The sequence below is a fragment of the Pteronotus mesoamericanus genome, unplaced genomic scaffold (genome assembly GCF_021234165.1).
Source record: "Pteronotus mesoamericanus isolate MK-2021 breed Mesoamerican mustached bat unplaced genomic scaffold, CSHL_Meso_final contig_164, whole genome shotgun sequence".
Classification (NCBI taxonomy): Eukaryota; Metazoa; Chordata; class Mammalia; order Chiroptera; family Mormoopidae; genus Pteronotus; species Pteronotus mesoamericanus.
The window spans coordinates 2,913,235-2,933,402 of record NW_026555065.1 but is presented as its reverse complement, the minus strand read 5'-3'; the positions used below and the strand labels follow the sequence as shown (position 1 = coordinate 2,933,402).

At 39.1% G+C, this 20,168-nt stretch overlaps 1 protein-coding gene across 1 annotated transcript in view; it reads left to right on the top strand.

Annotated features, from left to right (window-relative positions):
- The first annotated feature begins 9,576 nt into the window (after positions 1-9,576).
- MAP2K1 (mitogen-activated protein kinase kinase 1) overlaps positions 9,577-20,168 on the top strand; it is a 72,296-nt gene continuing 61,704 nt past the window's right edge. The window contains exon 1 of the mRNA XM_054565246.1: positions 9,577-10,107. Coding sequence (XP_054421221.1) covers positions 10,028-10,107 — 80 coding nt within the window. The 5' untranslated portion in view covers positions 9,577-10,027. The remainder of the gene's footprint in view (positions 10,108-20,168) is intronic.

Sequence of the window (20,168 nt, the reverse complement as noted above, 5' to 3'; positions counted from 1 at the left end):
TTTAAACACTCACTTTACCAAAAAAGATAAATGGATGCCAAATAAGCACGTAAAAGATGCTCAATATCATTAGTCAGTAGGAAAATGCAAATTAAAACCACAATGACATACCACCACACCTCTGCTAGAATGGCTAAAATTTAAAAAACTGATCAGACCAGATATTGGCAAAGATGTACAACATTGCTGATGGGAATGTAAAATAGTTTAAATAGCTTGGAAGTTTCTTATAAATATACCTACCATATAAGTAAGGCATTTTACTCTTAGGTGTCTACCCAAGAGAAATGAAAACATAGCCATGTAAAGACTTGTACACAGATATTGATAGTAGCTTTATTTGGCATAGCTAAAAAACTAAAAAAACAAAGAGAGAAAAAAAGAGAGAAAGAGAGAAAGAAAGAAAGAAAGAAAGAAAGAAAGAAAGAAAGAAAGAAAGAAAGAAAGAAAGAAAGAAAACTGGAAAGGACATAAATATTCATCAAAAAGTGAAAAAACAAATTGTGCTAAAACCATAAAATGACATATTACTCAGCAATCAATAGACTATGGAAATACACAACAATATGGGTGAGCCCCAGCAATGATGCTGAGTGAAAGAAGCCTGACTAAAAAAGAGCAAATTAAAGAGTACATACTGACCTGGCCAGTGTGGCTGAGTTGGTTGGAGCTTTGTCCCATAAATGAAGGGTTACAGGTTCAATTTCAGGTCAGGACACATACCTAGGTTGCAGGTTCGTTCCCCTGTTCGAGGGCCTACGGGAGGCAACTGATCGATGCTTCTCCCTCACATCGGTACTCCTGTCTCTCCCTTCCTTTCTCTCTCAAAAGCAATGAAAAAATGTCCTCAGGTGAGGATTATAAAAGAAAGAGTGTATAGCATACAATTCCAGTTATATAAAATTCTAGAAAATGCAAACTATTATGGGAGCAATAGGCAGATGAGAGAGGGATTCAAAAGGGGCCCGAGGAAATGACTGGAGGTGATGCATGTGTTCATTATCTTGATTGTGGTGATGGCTCCTCCAAAAATGTCAAAACTTTTCAAATTTTACAGTTTCAATGTGTGCCATTTAACTTATGTGATTATGCCTCAAGAAAGCTGTAAAAAAGATTCAAAGTGTAAGCAATGTTTTTAAAATATAGAGGAAAATTCCCTCAATAGTGTTTAAATTAGTTTGATTATATTTATTGGGCTCCCAGTTACTGATACACAGCACTGATTTTGGGACCTGTTACTTTATAGAAACTGAATGAGTAATCATTTTTTGTCTTTAACTTCTTTACAGTAAAAAGCGAACAAAAACAAAACAATAAAAGTATTTTAATTTTAAGTAGAGGAATAAAAAGGGCCATGGGAATTAGCTGATTATTTTATTTTATAAGTGTTTCTTCCAATGGTCTTAACCCTTTAAGGTGAGACTGTTTCTTTTTATGTTTACATTGCAAACTGGCTAAATGGCTTGAAATAAAACAAAATAATTTCATATGAAAAGAAACCATAAATGTATGTGTGTGTATATATTTTTTATCACCAATGAGGGTGAAAAGCTGTGACAAAGAGTTTTGAGTAAAAGCCTTGGAATACTTTTTTAATGAGAGCACTACAGCACATCACAGAGTTTGTTTTAGAAACTTACTAAAATTTTTTCCTTCTCTAAAATTGTACAATTGTATATTTTTACAAGGAGTATAGAAAAACCCATGAGGAGGATGGATTCTTTGGCTTAAGTGAGTTCTCAGGTTGCTGTGCTGTGGAAGGAGCCTGGGGCTAGTGAGACGCTAGACTGGGATCCTGTCCAGTCTTTGCTAATGATTTACAGTGTAACCCAACCTTTCCTGGCAACCAGCATCTTCAATAAAACAGAGATCACATTGGATCATATTAATGTGCCTAAAGATGTTGTTTACAGGATCTGATCAGAAGGAGAAGGGAGAGAATTATTCATTTGACAAATATTTACTGTCTATATGCCAGGTGTGGTTCTTGGAGCCGGTGATGAGACGGGAAACAAGAGAGATCAGATCCCTCTCTTACAACATGGAACCAGAAAATAAATAAGTAAATAAATAAAGAAGATAATAAAAGAGGAAAATAAAATGGCAATGTGACAGAAAGGGATTGGAGGAACAATGTAGAAAGGGTGAGAATGTGATATTTGGCACAGTCCTTTATTGCAAGAAGTGGGCAGCCAAGCCAAGGGCTAAGGGAAGACTACTCCAAACTGAGCAAACAGGAAGAAGCCCACAGACTCTGAGGTGAGAACAAGCAGGAGTGTTCAGAGAGAGGAAAGAAGGTCATGGTGGCTAGTTTGGTGACTGGGGGGAAAGTAGGATGAGATGAGACATGGAGGAGGCAGAGCTGGAAAGTTCTGATAAGGGGTTTGAAGATGGATCCACTGGGGGACCTTAAGCAGTATATTAATGTTTGTTTGGCTTTTTTTTTTCCCTCCAGGGAGAGGGGAAGGGAGAAAGAGGGAGAGAAACATCATGTGTGAGAGACATATCGATCGGTTGCCTCCTGCATGGCCCAGAGATGAGGACCTGGCCCATAACCCAGGCATGTGGCCTGCTCAGGAATCAAACTGGTGACCGTTTGGTTAGCTGGCTGGCACTCAATCCACTGAGCCACACCAGCCAGGGCTGTTTGGTTTTTATTTTTGTTTTCGCTTTTTTGTCTTCCTATCAGAATAAATGGATAAAATGAAATAGCGACACCACTGTACGCTGGTTGGTGGTGGTAGGAGAAAAAGGCACCAGGTGTTACATCAGTGGCGTTATACTGGACTTTGGTTCAGCAACCTTGGCACTTGAGTTCTGGCTAAGAAAGAATTCAGAGCCAAAACTCAAACTATAAGAGAAAGTTTATTTAGAAAGTCACAGAGGTAGAAGCGGGCTGCAGAAGAAATGGGCTTAGGAAACAAGTTACAGAAGCAAAAGAAGGGCCCTTGGAGTTTAAGAGAGAAGAAGGTAAAGGTAATGTGCCTGGTGGGGGGAAGAAGAAGGGCAGGGGAAAGACTCTGGCGTGCTCCCTGGGAGGGAGAGCCACCCTAATGTTTGTTTGTTTTTTAAGATCTTCTAATTGTCCTATTGAGAATGGACTATCAGGAGGCCAGCAGGAAAGCAGAGGGCCAGTTAAAATTATATATTTGGAAGATAAAACTTAAAGGCAACCTCAACACTGATGGCTGCAGGGTTTAAGGCAAGAGAACAAATGGAAGCCCAAACCCAAATGCTTATTTATGTAAAAATTATAAATTAAGCTGAAGACCATGAAATAACATATGCTCTATCCTCCTACCTTGAAATATATACTTTCATAACAATGTGGAAGTTTAGGTTGGAATTTAGATTTCTCAGATTCCCTGGAATGCTGTAATGGAACATGGGGAGAGCTGGCCCCTTACCTTCCTTCCTCTGTCTGTTCCCTCTTCTCTTTTCACCTCGAACTCCATCCCATACTGCAAGGCCCTTCACCCATAGGTGCATGGAAATCCAGCTCACCAGCCAAGCTCTGCCCATACATTCTTAGCAAAAATGTCCTTTGCTCACCTCTCGGGGCTAGACAAGTCTATGCCCGAGTGCAATGTGCCACTCCGCCCTCAGGAGGATGGACCAGGGGAAGAGGCCTCTGCAGGCCCTGGGAGCAAGCTTTGCACTGTTTGGACAGGGAATTCTGGAATCTTGGGTGGCAAGAGAATGGTCTGGAAGAGAGGCCACAGGCTCTGTGCAAGCATGACCTGTTGGCCCTGTGGACTTCACAATGTGAGCAGGGGTGTGAGAAGATAAGGACCAGAGTGGAGCCTCAGAAGCCACCACCCAGAACAACGCCTCAGAATTTTGTGACAGGTTGGATGTGGATAGTGCTGGTTAGAGAAGAATCCAGGCGGTCACAGTGGGTAAGGGAGTGGAATCAAGTGCTCTAGTTCAGATGTTTTGAGTTTGAGACATCCATTGATATATCTAAGTAGAAATTCCAAGGAGCCAGTTGACTTTGTGTATCTGAAACTTAGGAGGAGAAGTCTAGCCAGAAATAATAAAATTGGGAGCTCATCAACATGTATTGTAGATGGTAGAGATCACCTAAGCAGGGAGTGTAGACAAAAAAAGGGACTAATAAATGTCCAGTAATGAAAAATACTGAAAAGCACAAAATAAAAAATAAAAATCTCACTTATATTTTCACCTTCTAGATAGACATAAACACTGTCAACATTTTGAGTTATTTCCTTTGCCTTTTCTCTCAATTTCTCTGTCATGCATGTTTACATTGTATTTTAATAATATAATGGTGCTCATATGTAATACATACCTTTTTTTAGAGAGAGAGAGGGCAAGGTGGGGAGAAGGAGAGGGAGCGAAACACCGATGTGAGAAACATAGATCAGTTGGCTCTTGTACGTACCCTGACCAGGAATTGAACCAATGACCTTTCACTTTGCAGGATGATGCTCAACCAACTGAACCACACAGGTCAGTTATTATATGTACTTTTTGCAAGTGCTTTTTTCATGTACTGTTTTCAGACCATTTACCCATGCTATTACCATTACACTTTTAAAGAGAGATTTTTTAAACTGATGCATTGAATTTCATCACAGAGATAATTATAAAATCTTCTATTTTTGGACATTAATTTTTAAGATAATATAATTTATTATTTTTTCAACATAGAGAACTCCAAAGAAGGAAACCAAAAATTGTCCATCTTCTTCCCACCTAGGAAATATCTGTTGATGTCTTTGAAGAAAATAAAATAAAGTAGTACATATTCAGGGTAGGGTAAAAGTAGGTTTACAGTTGTATGTGAAACAGAGAGTTTATTCTGCATTATTATTTATTAATTATTGTATTATTTTTCATATGTACAACTGTAAACCTACTTTTACCCTACCCTGTCTGTATATGGGCATAAAAATCAAACAATGAAAAAAAGCACAAAATGAAAGCTTTTCTTTCCGCACAGCAATTCTTTCTTTCTAAAGGTAATTACTGTTAACAAATTCTTGTAGTTACTTCCAACAACAACAACAAAAACATAGTGAATTTAATAAAAGAGAGTAAACAAGTTGAGTATAAAATTAATCTGTGTCTACATCTTACTATGAGTAATGCTGAAATAAATATCCCTATTGTATATAAATCTTTGTACATATCTCTAATTATTTTCCTAAAATAAATTCCTAACTTTGAACTGTATGCATTATGGAATTATATAAAATTGCTCTAAAAAAACAGTTTATAAACTAAATTTGAATGGCAAGAATCTAGATTTATCAGTTTCTAAGTTTGACCCCAAATTCACAGAACTCAAAGGAAGTGTGGGCTATGAGCTATCTAACTCTATTGAACTTATGCCAAGTATGGTTTGATATTACTTGAAATTGATGGTAAGTATCAAAATTAGAGAAAAGGATTATAGATAAAGGAAAAATAATTATATTATTCTTATTTATGGTATTACCAAGATTTTAGTGTCTTTATAATTAAAGATACATGAAAATATAATGGCCAAACTAATCTACCCGATGGCTATTGAACAAAGTAAGTTTACTTACCTACTATTTGGCAAAGTACCAAGACTTTTTAAATGCTCACCAGCTTGGGAATTGGAGAATATATCCCTCTTCTACCCCTAACTAGCTGTGTGGTGTCAAAGGATACCACTGAACCCTTTGAGTCTCAGTTTTCCCATTTATAAAATGGGGTGATTGGATACCATGGTATCTCTAGTTCAAGTCTAAAATTCTAAAATGAACAGTCTGTCTTTCTCTACATGCTGAAGCCCCACATCAGGTGCCATTCCCTGATCTAGTTATAAAGGTCTCTCTATTCAGAGAAAGCACACACAGAAGCAAGGATAAATAACCATATGGTTCAGCGGTAATCACAATTACATAACAAAGCTATCATTATCATAAAAAATTTTTATGAGGCTATACAACTAAAACAATCTGGCACATTGCAAAGAAGAGGTTCCTGACCCCTAGGAGTATGTAAAACTACAAAACACACCAATGTATCAATAATTATAGTTTATAATATCTTAAAGTTTACAAAAACCCAGATCTATGTGTCATTTACAGTTCATTGTTGGAGATGAAACTCTTTCAGGCAAATTTTCAGCTCTCTACAAGCTGTCCTGGCCTCTAAACAAGTGTGAATTATACAAATGATTGATAGATTTAAGATGGCTCTGTATGTGTACGTCCCATATGCTCTTATCATAGCTCCCAGCCCACTGTGTAGTTCAAATGGTCAGTCTCATTTTAAATTTCCTGCTTGTCATCTTTGCAAAGCACTTGGCAGGAAAAAGATGATGCAGGGGTTTTCCATTGAATCAAGAAAGCATTAAAATTTTTTAAAAAGATCAATGATAACAAGAATTCAAATGAATGTCCTGGGAAAGAGATTTGTTTAATCTCAGACCAGATATGAGAATAAGAATATCCGGGATCCTGTACTGTGATTCAAAAGAAAGTCAAGACTTCCCTGGTTACAGCTGCTGTCCAGGGAGCTGGTATGTCCAAGTATATCTTCTTTCAAGGGTCAAAAACAAAGTACCACATCTCCTCTTTGGAATGCCAAGCCAGGGCGAGGTCCCTACCCTTCACTCCCTTCCAGAAAAAGGAGCTCTATCTGCATCCTGTCTGGTTGAAGCCACATCCTTAGAAAGCAATTGAAACTGCATCATTCCTCACCTTGTTGAGGCATCTTTTCCTTTAAACAAAGGGCAAGTGACCATTAAAAGTGGCTCCCAAAATAACCTAGTGGTTTCACTGCATTCAGAACGTATGACATCCAGAACAGAGGAAGCGGATGTACTTCCTCTGAAGGGGAAAAAGGGGTAGTGTTACCCTCCACACAGTTACTCAACAGAAACAGCTGCCAAACTCACAAGAGCTTAAAAATCTAGATATGGGATCCTTAGCTATTTATTTAAACATTTAAAAAATTAGCCCCACCCTGAACAGAATGAATTATAGGCATACGGAGTTAATGATAGTAAAGCATTTAATAAAGAATCAGAGTTCTCTCATGACTAGAGATTTGGAAAATATAGTATTAAGAAGTAGAAATATGAAATAACTCTGTTTACAATAACTAGACAGTTTTTTATTTTGAATATCTCAACTTAATGTTTCATAATAAGAGAATAAAAGATCTTAATTTTAAGGAGCAAATATGGACTTGTCTCTAAAATAAAGCTCATAAATTGATAATATAAAATGAAATGATATAATATCAACTGTGTTTGAGTATGGCTAAGGTAAATGCAGGACTACATATTGCAAACAGAGGTGATCATTGAGTAGTGTATCAAGAATGGTTTTCATGATCTTTTGTAGTTTCCTCCCACATAATAAGCTGATATTATTTATATAATTTTTCAAAAATGAGCAAAATTGGAAACAAAAACAAAATGTTCAGAAGACGAAAATGTTTTAATGTAAGAAGGTCCTGTATTATTCTTTCCCTTTAAAAAAAGCAGAACAAATAAAAATTCATTGTGGTTATTCTGTCCTGTTTTCTGAGGAAAAAAATGTCTTACTGTAAATTTATTTCTCTTTTCTATAGTAATTGTTTTATTGAAAGGGTAACACATATCCAGAAAAGTACATAAATAATAATGGAACACACCTGTGTTTATTTATATATAAAGTCATATTGCTTTCTTGCATGTAGCTTCTTCTAATCAAGAGGATGTTTGTGAGATTTGTTCATATTATTGGAAGTAGTTATTGAATATTTTTCACAATGCTATAAAATATTCCATTGTATGAATTTACCACAATTTATCTATTTACTACTGATGGACATTTGGGTTGTTTTCCTAACAACTATTATATATTGTGTTGCTATGAACATTCATATTTTTAAATTGTTTATTGGGGCAACATTAGTTAATAAGACCCTATAGGTTTTGATTGTACATTTCTGTGATACTATATCTGTATATTGTACTGTATGCCTACCACCTAAAGTTAAACTATCTTCTGGCACCATATATTAGCCCCCCAACATCCCCACCCCCCACCCTTTCCCTCAGGCAGCCACCACATTGCTGTCTGTGTCCATGAGTTTCAGTTTTATATCTCATGTACGAGTGAAATCATATGGCTCTTAGCTTTTTCTGACTAATTTATTTCACTTAGCATAATGTTCTAAAGGTCCATCCATGTTGTCAAAAATAGCAGTATTTTGTCTTTCCTTATGGCTTAGTAGTATTCCATGTATATATACCACATATTCTTTATCCAATCCTCTATCAAAGGACACATCAGTTATTTCCATTGTACATGTTTTTTGGTGAACAAATGTTCATATGTTTGGTGAACATACTGATTTATAAAAGTAGAATTCCTGAGTCTTGGGTAGGTGTTAAGTTCAATCTTAGGAAATATTTCCAGTTTTCCAAGCTAGTTGCATAAATTTATACTTCCACCACAGTGTGCATTTCATTTTGGTAAAATATTCATAACAAAAAAACCTATCACTTTGACCATTTTTAGATGTACAATTTAATGACATTAAGTACTCACATGGTGGTTCTAATTTTCCTTTCTCTGATAACTAAGGAAGTTCAGCACCTTCTCAAGATTATTGACCACATGGATATCTTCTTTTATGAAGTGCTTGTTCTAGTCTTTTGCCCATTTTTGTATTGGACTGTCTTTTTCTTGTTAATGTGTAGTTCTTTATACATTTTGGATATGAGTTCTTTCTTCAATATATACTGTGAAAATTTCTCTTTTTACCTTTTTTAAAGGTCAGAAATCACTAACTTTAATGTAGTCCAATTTACCATATTTTCCTTTATTTTTTTCCATATGCATATGTAATTGACCCAGAACCATTTATATAAAAGAACTTTCCATCACTGCACTGTATTGTCATATTTGTCATAAACTGGGTGATCAAATACATATGGGTTTGTTTTCAGATTCTCTGTTATACTCCCTTGGGTCTATCTGTCTGTCCTTGTGCCAGTGCCATATTGCCTTAAATACACAATCTTTAGATGGACCTTGATATCTGGTGATGTATCTTGAGCTTTGTTCTTCAACCCTGTTGTGGCTACTCGCTATTTTATTTTTCCCTTAAATTTCCTTGTTCATATAGTTGTTTTAAAGTATTTTCTATTTTAGAAATAAAAAATAGAACCAAGTTTTCTATTCCTCCACGCTGCCCTTCCTTTGGATGAGAGAAGGGGTCCTTTTCCAGATTTTATTTTGTTATTTCATCTCTGTCAACGTAAAGTAGCCCGGAGGACTCCAGTCACCCTAGAGGAGAAGGCAGCATGGTAACGCCAGCCGGGACAAATTCACCCCTGCTCCCTGTGGGAACGAGGATGCACGCAAGACCTCCTTTCCCGGTGGGTACACCTGGACGCCTCCGGCTAGTAGAGGGCGCTGTGGAGACCCAGCCAGACTCCGCCTTCAGGGCTGTGCGCCGCGCCCCCGTGACGTATTTCCGCGTCATCTGCCGCCGAGGCTTGCTCGCATTGGCTGTCTGAGAGGCAATTGGGGCGGAGCCTAGTGGGTTCGAGGAGAAGGCAGCGGTCCCTTTCCCCGCCCCTCCCCCACCCTCCACTCCCTCCCAGGGACCGCTGCGCCGAGCTGCTGGGGAGGGCGGCGGCGGCGGCGGCGGTAGCTGTACTTTTCTGGGCTCTGGTTGGAGCAAGATTCTGGTGTGCGCGCGGTGGAGCCGCTGGAGCCCGAGGGACCGGTTGGCTAAGGGAGAGAGGGAGGAGGGAATCCCGGGCTGCCGAGCTGCGCCTGCTGGGAAGTCCTTGCGTTCCTTGCGCGTCGAACTGAGCCCTGGGCGAGTAGGGCGGGGGTCCCACCAGGCGGCCACCGGTCCCTTGGCGCTGACTGGACCGCGAGGGGCGCACCGTCGCCCAAAGGCAGCGCCTGGCTCGCGGCCCCGAATTGGTTGCGCGCGACGGGCGCGGGACGCTGCACAGGGAGGAAGCCAGAGGGGCCGCCTTCCCCTCGGAGTTGGAAGCGCCTTTACGGGGTTCAAAATGCCCAAGAAGAAGCCGACGCCCATTCAGCTGAACCCGGCCCCAGACGGCTCCGCGGTTAACGGGACCAGCTCGGCGGAGTAAGTACGGGGAGGGTGGCGAACGCGGGGCACGACTGGGGAGGCCCCCGCTGGGGCGCAGAAAACAGCGGGTGTGCGCCGCGCGCTTGTCTCCGCTCGAGTTAGTCACGTACGTCTCGGGCTGGCAGGGGCGAAGAACTGGCCGCCGAGGTATTGGTGACTAAGCACTGGTTGTGCTCCTGACTCAGACCAGTTAGTGAACCTAGCGAGTCTCGATATTTCCCCCTTTTCCGACCCTTTCAGTCACCCCTAGCCATGAGAAAGTAAAAACTAGCTCTTCCACCGCCCTTCCTCAGAGGTTTTATAAATGCTATCCTGTGGGATTCTGGCCTGTAATGGGGAGAAGGGACAAATGTCATGGAAAGAATGAAGATCGCATCTGCTTCTTTGAGACCGGCTCAGTATGGAGTGGAGTTGGGACCAGCTAACCGCATCCTCACCTTGGTGCCTGACACCTGTGAGCCGGGAGTGCGTCGTTGCTGGACCCCTGCCTGGCCAGCGGGGGCGAGTGTACACCGGCATCCCGATGGCTCTGCCATTGCCGACTTTGGGGGCTCCCGGACCTTGCCAGTAATCCTGGAAACGATCTGATGTTATAGGGAGCGGCTTCCTCTTCATTTGAGTTCATTCATTTATTCAGTCATTCATCAAATCACTCCTCACCTTGCCCTTGAACCCTAAACTCCTGACCTGAGACATGATCACTACTGCCATGGAAACTTCACACAAGGTGCTCCGTCTTTGTATCTTCCAGTGTTGCTCAGTACATTAAATAATGATGAGATTGTTTCCGGGGGCTTCTGAGCTCCCACAACTCTTTGGAGTTTTGGGTAAGAGACAAGAAAGGCTGTGAGGAAGAGAGACCCTGCTAACTGGAGGATTTGGCTCTTAATCTTTTACCCAAACACTGGAGACCTTAGGAAGGTACCTAATGAAATGCATAGAGTAGGCCTGGACCTTCTGCTCTTTGGTGACATCTATAACTTTCCTCTTTGGATTTTAATATTCCAGGGACCTGTTGGCTTGGTGAATGCCCATTCTTTTAATGATCATAAGTCCATTGGTGAACCTGTGGTGTGAGCTCAGCCAATTTCCTAACACCTGCTCCCAACAAACCCTCTTTGATACTGTAGTGTCTATTTTGCATGTTACTGACTTCTACAGGTCATTGTATTGCTTTGCAGATATTTGTTCAGTTTTAGTTTGCAAGAATTTTATCTCCTTAAAATAGACTGAAAACCCCCAGAGATGGGGATTAGTAACCATCACTATTTTTAGGTCAAACTTTTGACTTTTTGTTTTACCACAGTAGATTCTGGCTAAATGATGTGACCTATCATCCTGCTCATACTTGGTTTGGAAGAAGGATTTAAGTGGAAGTATCTGTTGTCATCATGTTAATTGTGACACCCGCTGTTTTCTTGTAAAGGGGAGAAATTTCATTAACAGAAAACAGGACAGGAAGGAAAAGAAGAAAGTGCCCTGGAGTTGGTGGCAGGAAAATTTGGGTGGGACTGGGAGAATTCTAAAATTTGGGTGGATAAGAAGTTGAACTCTGAAGTCAGGTTAAGTTGGAAAACTTGCTGTTACTTGTGGTTTTTTTTGACTTGGGACAGATGTTTCTCTCTAAGGCTTAGGTTTAGTTTTTTCATCTGTGAAAATAGGTCTAATGATAAAACTGATTTAGGGTAGTTTTGAAGATTAATAAGTTAATACATAGTAAATCTTCCATAGATGTTAGCTGTTGGTACCTTTGTTACTGGGTGAATGTTGAGAAAGCTGAAGGAAACTGGAAGGTAATTTTCATTCTTGGTGGTGGATATGTGTATTAAGGTGCCTTTGCTTCTAGATAAATGACTCTCTCTTGCTTAGTTTTCTGTGCCATATGCATCTACCTCCATGACTCATTACTGTGTTACAGTAGGAGGCATCTTTGTGTAGGCTGCCTGATACAAACAGGGACTGTCCCACTACATTTCCTGGTACTAAGAGGAAAGCTGTACACATCTTCATCTTTTACCTTCAAGAGTGTTTCTCAAGCAAAGCTACTGTTCTCATGATTTCTGTGATTAGACCAGGGCATAATTCTGAATCTATCATACAGTGTAAACTAAAGAAGAAAAAAAAAACCATTGACAGTAGAGAACTCTTGATACTAAGTTGGCAAAGTTCATTCTCCTCTGTGGATCCCTTGTACCTTGGGATTTACCTCTGATGTAGCACTTACCCCCTTCAGATTGAGCTGAGTTATATGGGACCTGAAGTTTACGCAAGTTCTGGGAGGTCCTTGAAAAAAAATGAATGCAAAAATGTGTGATCATATTGCAAGGGTACTAAGTTTTAGAACGAAATAAATTGGAAATGAGATCATATTTCCCTGTTTAATGTTTTCATGGTCCTATTGCAGGTAGAATAAAGTCCAAGCTTCTTATATTGGGATGTGAGACTAGGAGTGATTTGCCCACTCCCTCCTCCCCCTACTAGTCTCTTTATTCACATTTCCTGCTGCTTTTTTTTTCCCCCACCACACTGGTCCTCTTTCACTTCCTCCAGGGGATGGGCCATACTTCCACCAGGCCCATGCCCATGCTGTTCCTTTTGCCTGGACCAGATCATCCCTTCCTCTTCCCAAGCTAGGAACGAAGCAATCTTTACCTCTCTGAAATGTCATTTCCTCAGAGGTGTTCACAGAAAACCTAGTTTAAAGTAGATCCCTTTTTCTCATGTCACCTCATCTTTATTTTTTTATTTTTTATTTTTAAAGATTTTATTTTATTTATTTTTAGACAAAGGGAAAGGGAAGGAGAAAGGGAGAGAAACATCAATGAGTGGTTGCCTCTTGCACACCCCCTACTGGGGACCTGGCCCGCAATCTGGCATGTGCCCTGACTGGGAATCGAACCAGTGACCCTTTGGTTCTCAGGCCGGCACTCAATCCACTGAGCCACACCAGCCAGGGAGCACCTCATTTTTAAATGACACTCATTCACTGTCTATAATATTTTACTAGGGTATTTTAAATATCTGTCGTTTCTGTACACCATAAACTATAAGCATAGGGCTGCCATTTTTTGATTCACAGCTCTGTAAGTAGTATTTAGAATACAGTACCTGGCACATAATAACTGCAGTGTTTGTGGAGTGAATCAGTGAGTGAATGAAGTCTGTAATGTTTGTACAATATGGTTAACAAAACTGTCTATACCTTTTCATTTTTTCTTTTATTTTACCTTTTACTAATTTCCCTATCCCCACTTTCTTTTCTTTCATAGTTACCACTCACCTACTCTAGGGTATTTAATAGATCCTTAAAATTCCACACATTTGTTGGGGATATGGGTACCTTTGGGAGGTAGATAATACTGTTTTGTGTATTTCTGTGCATAGATTGCTGAATGCTCTTGTGCTACTATTCAGCCTTAAAAAAGAAGAAGGTCCTGCCATTTGTGAAGCATGGATAAACCTGGAGGACATTATGCTAGGTGAAATAAGCTGGGAACAAAAGAAAAATGTTGCATGTTATCACTTAATATATGGAATCTAAAAAAGTGGAACACATAGATGCAGAGAGTAGAAAGATAGTTATCAGGGGAGGAGAGGTGGGGGAAATAGAGAGATGTTGGTCAAGGTGTACAAAGTTGCAGTTATGTAGAATGAAGAAGTCTAGAGATCTAATATAGAGCATGATGACTAGTTAATATACTGTATTGAATACTGAAAATTAGCTAAGAATAGATTTTAGATGTTCTTACTACATACAAAAAAATGGTTATGTGAGGAGATGGATATGGCTAATTAGCTTGACTCTAGTAATCCCTTCACTATATATGTGTATATCAAATCACCATATTGTATATCTTAAATATATTAATTTTTTATTAAAAATGCTATAAGTCTGCATTAGTCAGAGTAAACTAGGTTATGTTGAGGTAACAACCACAAAATCTTATTAATTTAACACATTTGTAGGTCAGTGGGAAACTTTGTTTATTGAATTCCATTAAGGACCAGACCGATGGCAGCAGCATCTCTGAAATACACTTACATGAGAAGGGAATCTTGAGAATCACATTTTGGCTCTTCAGGTTTCTGGCCGAAAGTGTCACATGTCACTGCATATAACATGGCTGCATATAACATGGCCGCACTGATCTTCAGGTGGGGGTCTTCTTGGAATCAGGATGTTTGAACAGGAGCAGCAATCACCCCAAACTTTTATTTGATTGTCTTACTTTTTAATTTTAAAAACCAAACAGCATGTTTCTGAGCTCTATTCATAATGCTTTTTTGTATCTAGTTTATTATTTCTCTCAGCTGCAGAGCAGTAAGTCATGTGCATGTACCATATTATACTTATTCCCCTAGAATTAGACCACTTTGTTGTTTCCAACTCCTTGCTGCCTCAACAGTGCAGCCATGACGGTCTTTGTACCATAGCTCCTTTTGGATCCTGTGAGAGTTCCCTGTGGAAGGCACTCAGAAATAGGATTGCTGGGTTGTAAGGTACCTTGCCTCTCCTTTCAAGATGAAGCACATACTTATTCTCTTTCTTTGTTTTTTAAAGAACATTTTTAATTTCACCAAGAGAAGCCTGAGACCTGAGGAGAAATCTCAGTCGTAACACAGTGTACTTTTCAAGACCTCACTTTTTCTTTGACCTTAGGCAGCTCCTCTGTATCCTGACTTTTAGTTTTCTTGTCTGTAAAGTGGAGATGATAGTTTACAAAATCTTTACCTTAATGGTTTGTAATGTCCTACCTAATCAGGTCCTTTGTTTTCTTCCACTGTTCCCTTCACTCATGCACTCCATCTAGCCACACTGTTCTCTGTGCTGTTCCACGCTAGGCTGGGCCCATTCCCATCTCAGAGCCTTTGCAATTCCATACCGTCTATGTAGAATGCTCTTCCAGATACTCACATGACTTGCTTCCTCACTTCATTCAGACCTCTGCTCTAATGTTTCCACAAACAGAATAACCTGATGGCTATTTAACACTTCCTGTCATTCTCTACTCTTGTTTTGCTGTATATTTCTTCATAGCACTTGCCACTAACATTGCATTGTGTACAAGTATTTATCTGCCCTACCCCAACTAAAATGTGAGCTTCATGAGGGTGGAGACTTGGCCTTGTTTCTTGCTCAGTGTGTAGAACATAGAACAGTATCTGGCCCCTGGGAGGTACTCAGCAGGTATCTGTTGATTAAGTAGTCCTGTCTTAATATGGAGTATTGTGAAGATTAAATACTCTAAGCACTTTGACAACTGTAAGGTGCTGAATAAATAGGAGGGTTGCATTACTTGGCTTTGGTGTCATCTACAAATATTGGATTTTCAACTGTTTCAGGGTAACCCTGAAACACTCACACTTAATTTTCATATTCAGAGTATAGTTTATAACATGAGCAGTTCTGCTATGCTTGTAAGGGACACACCTCTGTTAGTGTGTGAGGCCCTTAAGGAAGGGAACACAAAGGCTGTGATAGGTTGATGTTCTTTTTGGGGGGATTGTTCTCTTATGGTCTTTTCAGGGATGTGCACTATCATAACTAGGAGCTTTTGAAGCGGTTGTAACTGATTTTGTAGTTTTGAACTTAGATGGTTCTGTCGGTTTGTTGCTGCAATAACTAGTGGTGGTGGTGTCTTTTGAGGACAGTTTTGGTGAAAAGAAAGGAAAGCTGAAGTCCATGTCCTTGGGAAGAGCATCTCTCCTTGCAGCAGATAGAGGAATGGCAAATGATTCATAAAGATGACCTAGCCCATGACAAGAAGATGTGTGTGGAGCTCTTGTCTGAATATAGAAGACTTACAAAATTCTACTTTCATTTATTTACACATTTTGGAAGAAAGGGAGAAAATACTTCAGGAGTAGAGTAGCTGTACCCATCTAGTTTAATGTTTCTCTCTTTCCCAGTTCACCTGCTTTTGTCCATACTGAGTAGTTCCTTTACTGTCCTCCCCCTGGTCTCAGCATACTGCTTCTTACCTCTCTTTAGTTTTGCACACAGCATTTCCTTTGTTTAGAATGCCCTCCTCTGCTTTCCTGTGTGATTTTATTTTTGTTTTGTACTTTCCACCACACTTTAGTTTCTGTGAGGGCAGGGACCATGACTGTCTTGTGTACTGGTAGTTCCTCGGCATCTAGCAGTGTCTGGAATGAATGAATGTGACCCAGCTTTCAAGACACAGCATGAATTCTGTCTGAATCTCCATTGTCCTCATTAGTAAAGTAAGAATGATTATATTGGGTTGGCCAAAAAGTTCCTTTGGTTTCAGTAAGGTAGCTCTAGTAGTGCTTAGTTGTCTTAAACTTCATTTGAAACAATTTTTTTAGATTTTATTGTGACAGCTGTCATATGAGCGTGCATTTAAAAAAAACTCACTAAAATTGGTGAATTTTTGTGTAGCCATTTTAATATTGAAGATGGAAGAAAATATGCAACATTATTGGCATGTTATGCTTTATTATTTCAAGAAAGGTAAAAATGCAACTGAAACACAAAGAGAGATTTGTGCAGTGTATGGATAAGGTGCTGTGACTGATCAAATGTGTCAAAAGTGGTTTGCAAAGTTTAGTGCTGGAGATTTCTTACTGGATGATGCTCCACAGTTGAGTAAACCAGTTGAAATTCAAATGGAGAGATCAAATGGAGACACTAATTGAGAACAATCAATGACATCCCATGCAGGAGATAGTGGACATACTCAAAACATGCAAATCAATAGAGCTGTTGGTGAAAATGAAAAATGTGTCTTTTATTTTACAGAAAAAAAATAAATGGACTTTTTGGCCAACCCAATAAAACACACTTGTGAGGGAAGGTGGGCAGGTGAGCATCATCTGAAATAATGTATAAGAAAGCACTTTATGATTATTGGAGTGCTATGCAAATGGGAAGTGTTATTAAGGATGCCAGCTCTATTTTCCTTCTGAGAAAACTGACTCTTATACTTTGTTCTTTATACCAAATTGCAAATGTTGATAAATCACATTAATTTGGATATTTTATATGCTGTCCATCCTTTTAAAATCTAACCCAGTCCTGCATCTAATCAAGCCTTGAGACCTCACTTCCTATTTATGGCAAATACAGGGACAGAGAAACAAGTTAAATGATACCAGGAGGACACAATCAAGACAAATCCAGGATGTGGAACATTCACAGTCTCTTTAAAAAGTCAATGTCATAAGGAAAAAGGAGTAGGTAGGGAATAGGTAGAGGTACTCTTCTAGAATAAGAGACTAAGGAACATGCCAACTAAATGGAATGCATGAACCTCAATTGGGTACTGGGTGGAAAAATGAAATAGCTATAAAATGCAGTCTTGCAACAATTAGAGAAATTTGAATATAGAGTTTTTGCTATTTTTAAAACAATAGTATCATGATTACGTAGGAGAGTGTTGTGGTAAGTGGTGCATAAAACTTTAAATGGTTTAGCAAAAAATACATATACACACAGTGGATAAAGCAAATGGGGCAAATGTTCACAATCATTTACTTTAATTGGTTAGTTTATGAGCCTCACTGTTTTAGCCTTTGCATTTTTCTGTGTTTGGAAAAATTCTTTTTCCAAAAAAAAGTAATACTTTTTTTTAAGTAACCAAAGAACAAAATTCATCTTAAGTGTTATACCATTTTTAATGCTAACTCACATTTCTCTCCTTTTGAAGTTTGGGGCTAATGTTGCATAATAAACATCACAGTAAATGCAATATCATTTTTAATCATAATCCTTTCTTGATTATTAGGAACCATACTGTTTTGGACCCTGAGTCTTATAATACTGTTGATACCAAATAAATAATTTTTGGTAGAATGGGCAAAACCAAAATAATGTTTAAGCAAACAACTTCTTGCTAGGTTTCGTCTATATCAATTGGTAGTTATTTCCAACATATCCACAGGAAGCCCAGGTCAAGCAATGGTGAATCTTTCTGGCATGCTGAGAAAACAAATCCAGAGAACCCACAGGCTGGGAAGATGAGGTGAGCCAAAGAAGAAAGCTTAGGGTTTTGTTTCTGTTGTTTTCCTTCCAGAAGCTGCCAATTTTGAAAAATCATCGTGGTCTCTTACTGACACTTGATTGTGGTTTTACTTTATGTCCTGTGTCCTGCTTCTGTTGCCTGAAACCCCGAACTGTTTGGAGGCTCACAAACCTATTTGCAAAGTTAACACCTCCCACAATGAATGGTGTTTTGTTTTAAAGTAGCAGGTGTTCTCTGAATCCTGGTGCGGGGCGACTGCTAAAAATGCTGATCCTGCCTCCAGTTTCTTTGGTGTAGATCCCAGGGGCATCCTGCTTTGATGTCAGCAAGGGAGTCAGATTTAGAATAGGTTACACGGGAGTTGAAGAAAAAGTGGCCAAGATAGAGTGACCTCTTTCCCCCTCACTCTTTCTCTGAATATTTGCCGGCTTACGCAGAGCTTTAAAAAAATTTGTATGTATAAATACCTTTTAAAGAAAGAACTTACAGACATTAAGTTTCCTAGTTTAACTTTTGGCTTTTCCATTATGCACATATTTAAAGTTGTGATCAGCTGATGAGTCTTCTACTCCCCTTCCCCCATCCCGTTTGCCAGTTTTTACACAGGGACATAATCCTCATGCTTCTTATTTATTTTTGGCTGAAGAGTAGATTTTGATGGGGTCTGGTTTCACAAATGATACTTTGTTAATTATTTTGGTGGCTTCCAGATTTTTATTATTTATTGATACTTTTGTAAATGTTTTGAATCTATTTTGTTCTGCTTTCAGATTACTTCCTATACAGAATCAGAGGCCATGAACCATGTTACCATTGTTGTTACACATTAACAGAATATGTTCCAAAAAATATACAGCTAACTTACAATGTAGATTTCAACCCTTTCCTCAAGAATCAGGAAGTATTTTATTCTTTTTTTTAAGTTTAGTGATCTCTGATAGTTTAATAGGCAGTACAAGGGCTCCTTTAAAGGTCACTCTGCTTTACTTTAATAGTTAGCCAGGCTGTGTTTTTGAAATGGGATTATTTTTCTGTATTTTACCAGTTCAGTTTCATATGTAGTGACTGCTTACGGAATGTAATTTACTGTGCTGGAAGCTGTAGGTAGGTAAGCCTGTTTGTGCCTCCAAGGATCTTAAAATCTCACATAGGAGGAAGAGGTTGCAGGGGCACCAGAAGGAAACAAGTGGCTGTAGAGTAAGAAAAGTGCCCTAAAAGAAGAGGTACAAAGAAAGTACTGTCGGAGCTCATTGAGAGGAGGAAGACGCACATGCAGTGGAAGAGATTAGGAGAGCCTTCATGGAGGAGATGACATTTGAGCTGGGTCTTGAAGGATGGCTAGGATTTCCATGGGAATGGCTGGGGAGGGAGGAGGCAGGAAGAGAGTGAAAATGAGCCAGTTTATACCAGTGGGAAAGCTTGGGATGCGTGGAAGAGCCGGTTAGTATAGTTCAGCGTGCCTGGAGCATCAGTGCAGGTCGCGGGAGATGAAGTTAGAGAGGTAGGTGGGATGGTTTTGTGGTGCCAGCTGGACATTTTGAACTTACATGAAAACTTTCCTCACCCGCTAACTATATTTAAAAATATGTTTGAATAGTTTTTATATGCTTCGTATTTATTTTTTTCTTAGGTATGCCTTTTGTTAACCTGTGTACTCTGTAATTACTTACCTTCTGACTTACTGAAGCAATAGGTCAGTGTGCTTTGTATTTTAAAGTTTTATATATTATGTGGTTACTACATTGCCCCGTTGTGATGTTTTCCTTTCATGTTGTATTAAGAAAAAAAGTATTTTAATCTTCAAAAGCATGTCTTTTTTAACCTTAATATTTAGACATCCATCATCTCTTCATAACTAGCAAGAGCATGTGGCCTCATTTTCTTCCAGCCTTTTCTTTCTCTTAAATGGTTAACTTTTTGTCCCATGTGGAATTAATGAATTAATGTGTTTGACAATTAATGTGTTTGAGGTATGGATCTAAGTTAATTTTCCCCACAGTGAGTTCTAGTATTTTACTGGAGTTTATTAAATATGATTTATTTACCCATCTGTTATAGTTTCAAGTTTGTCTT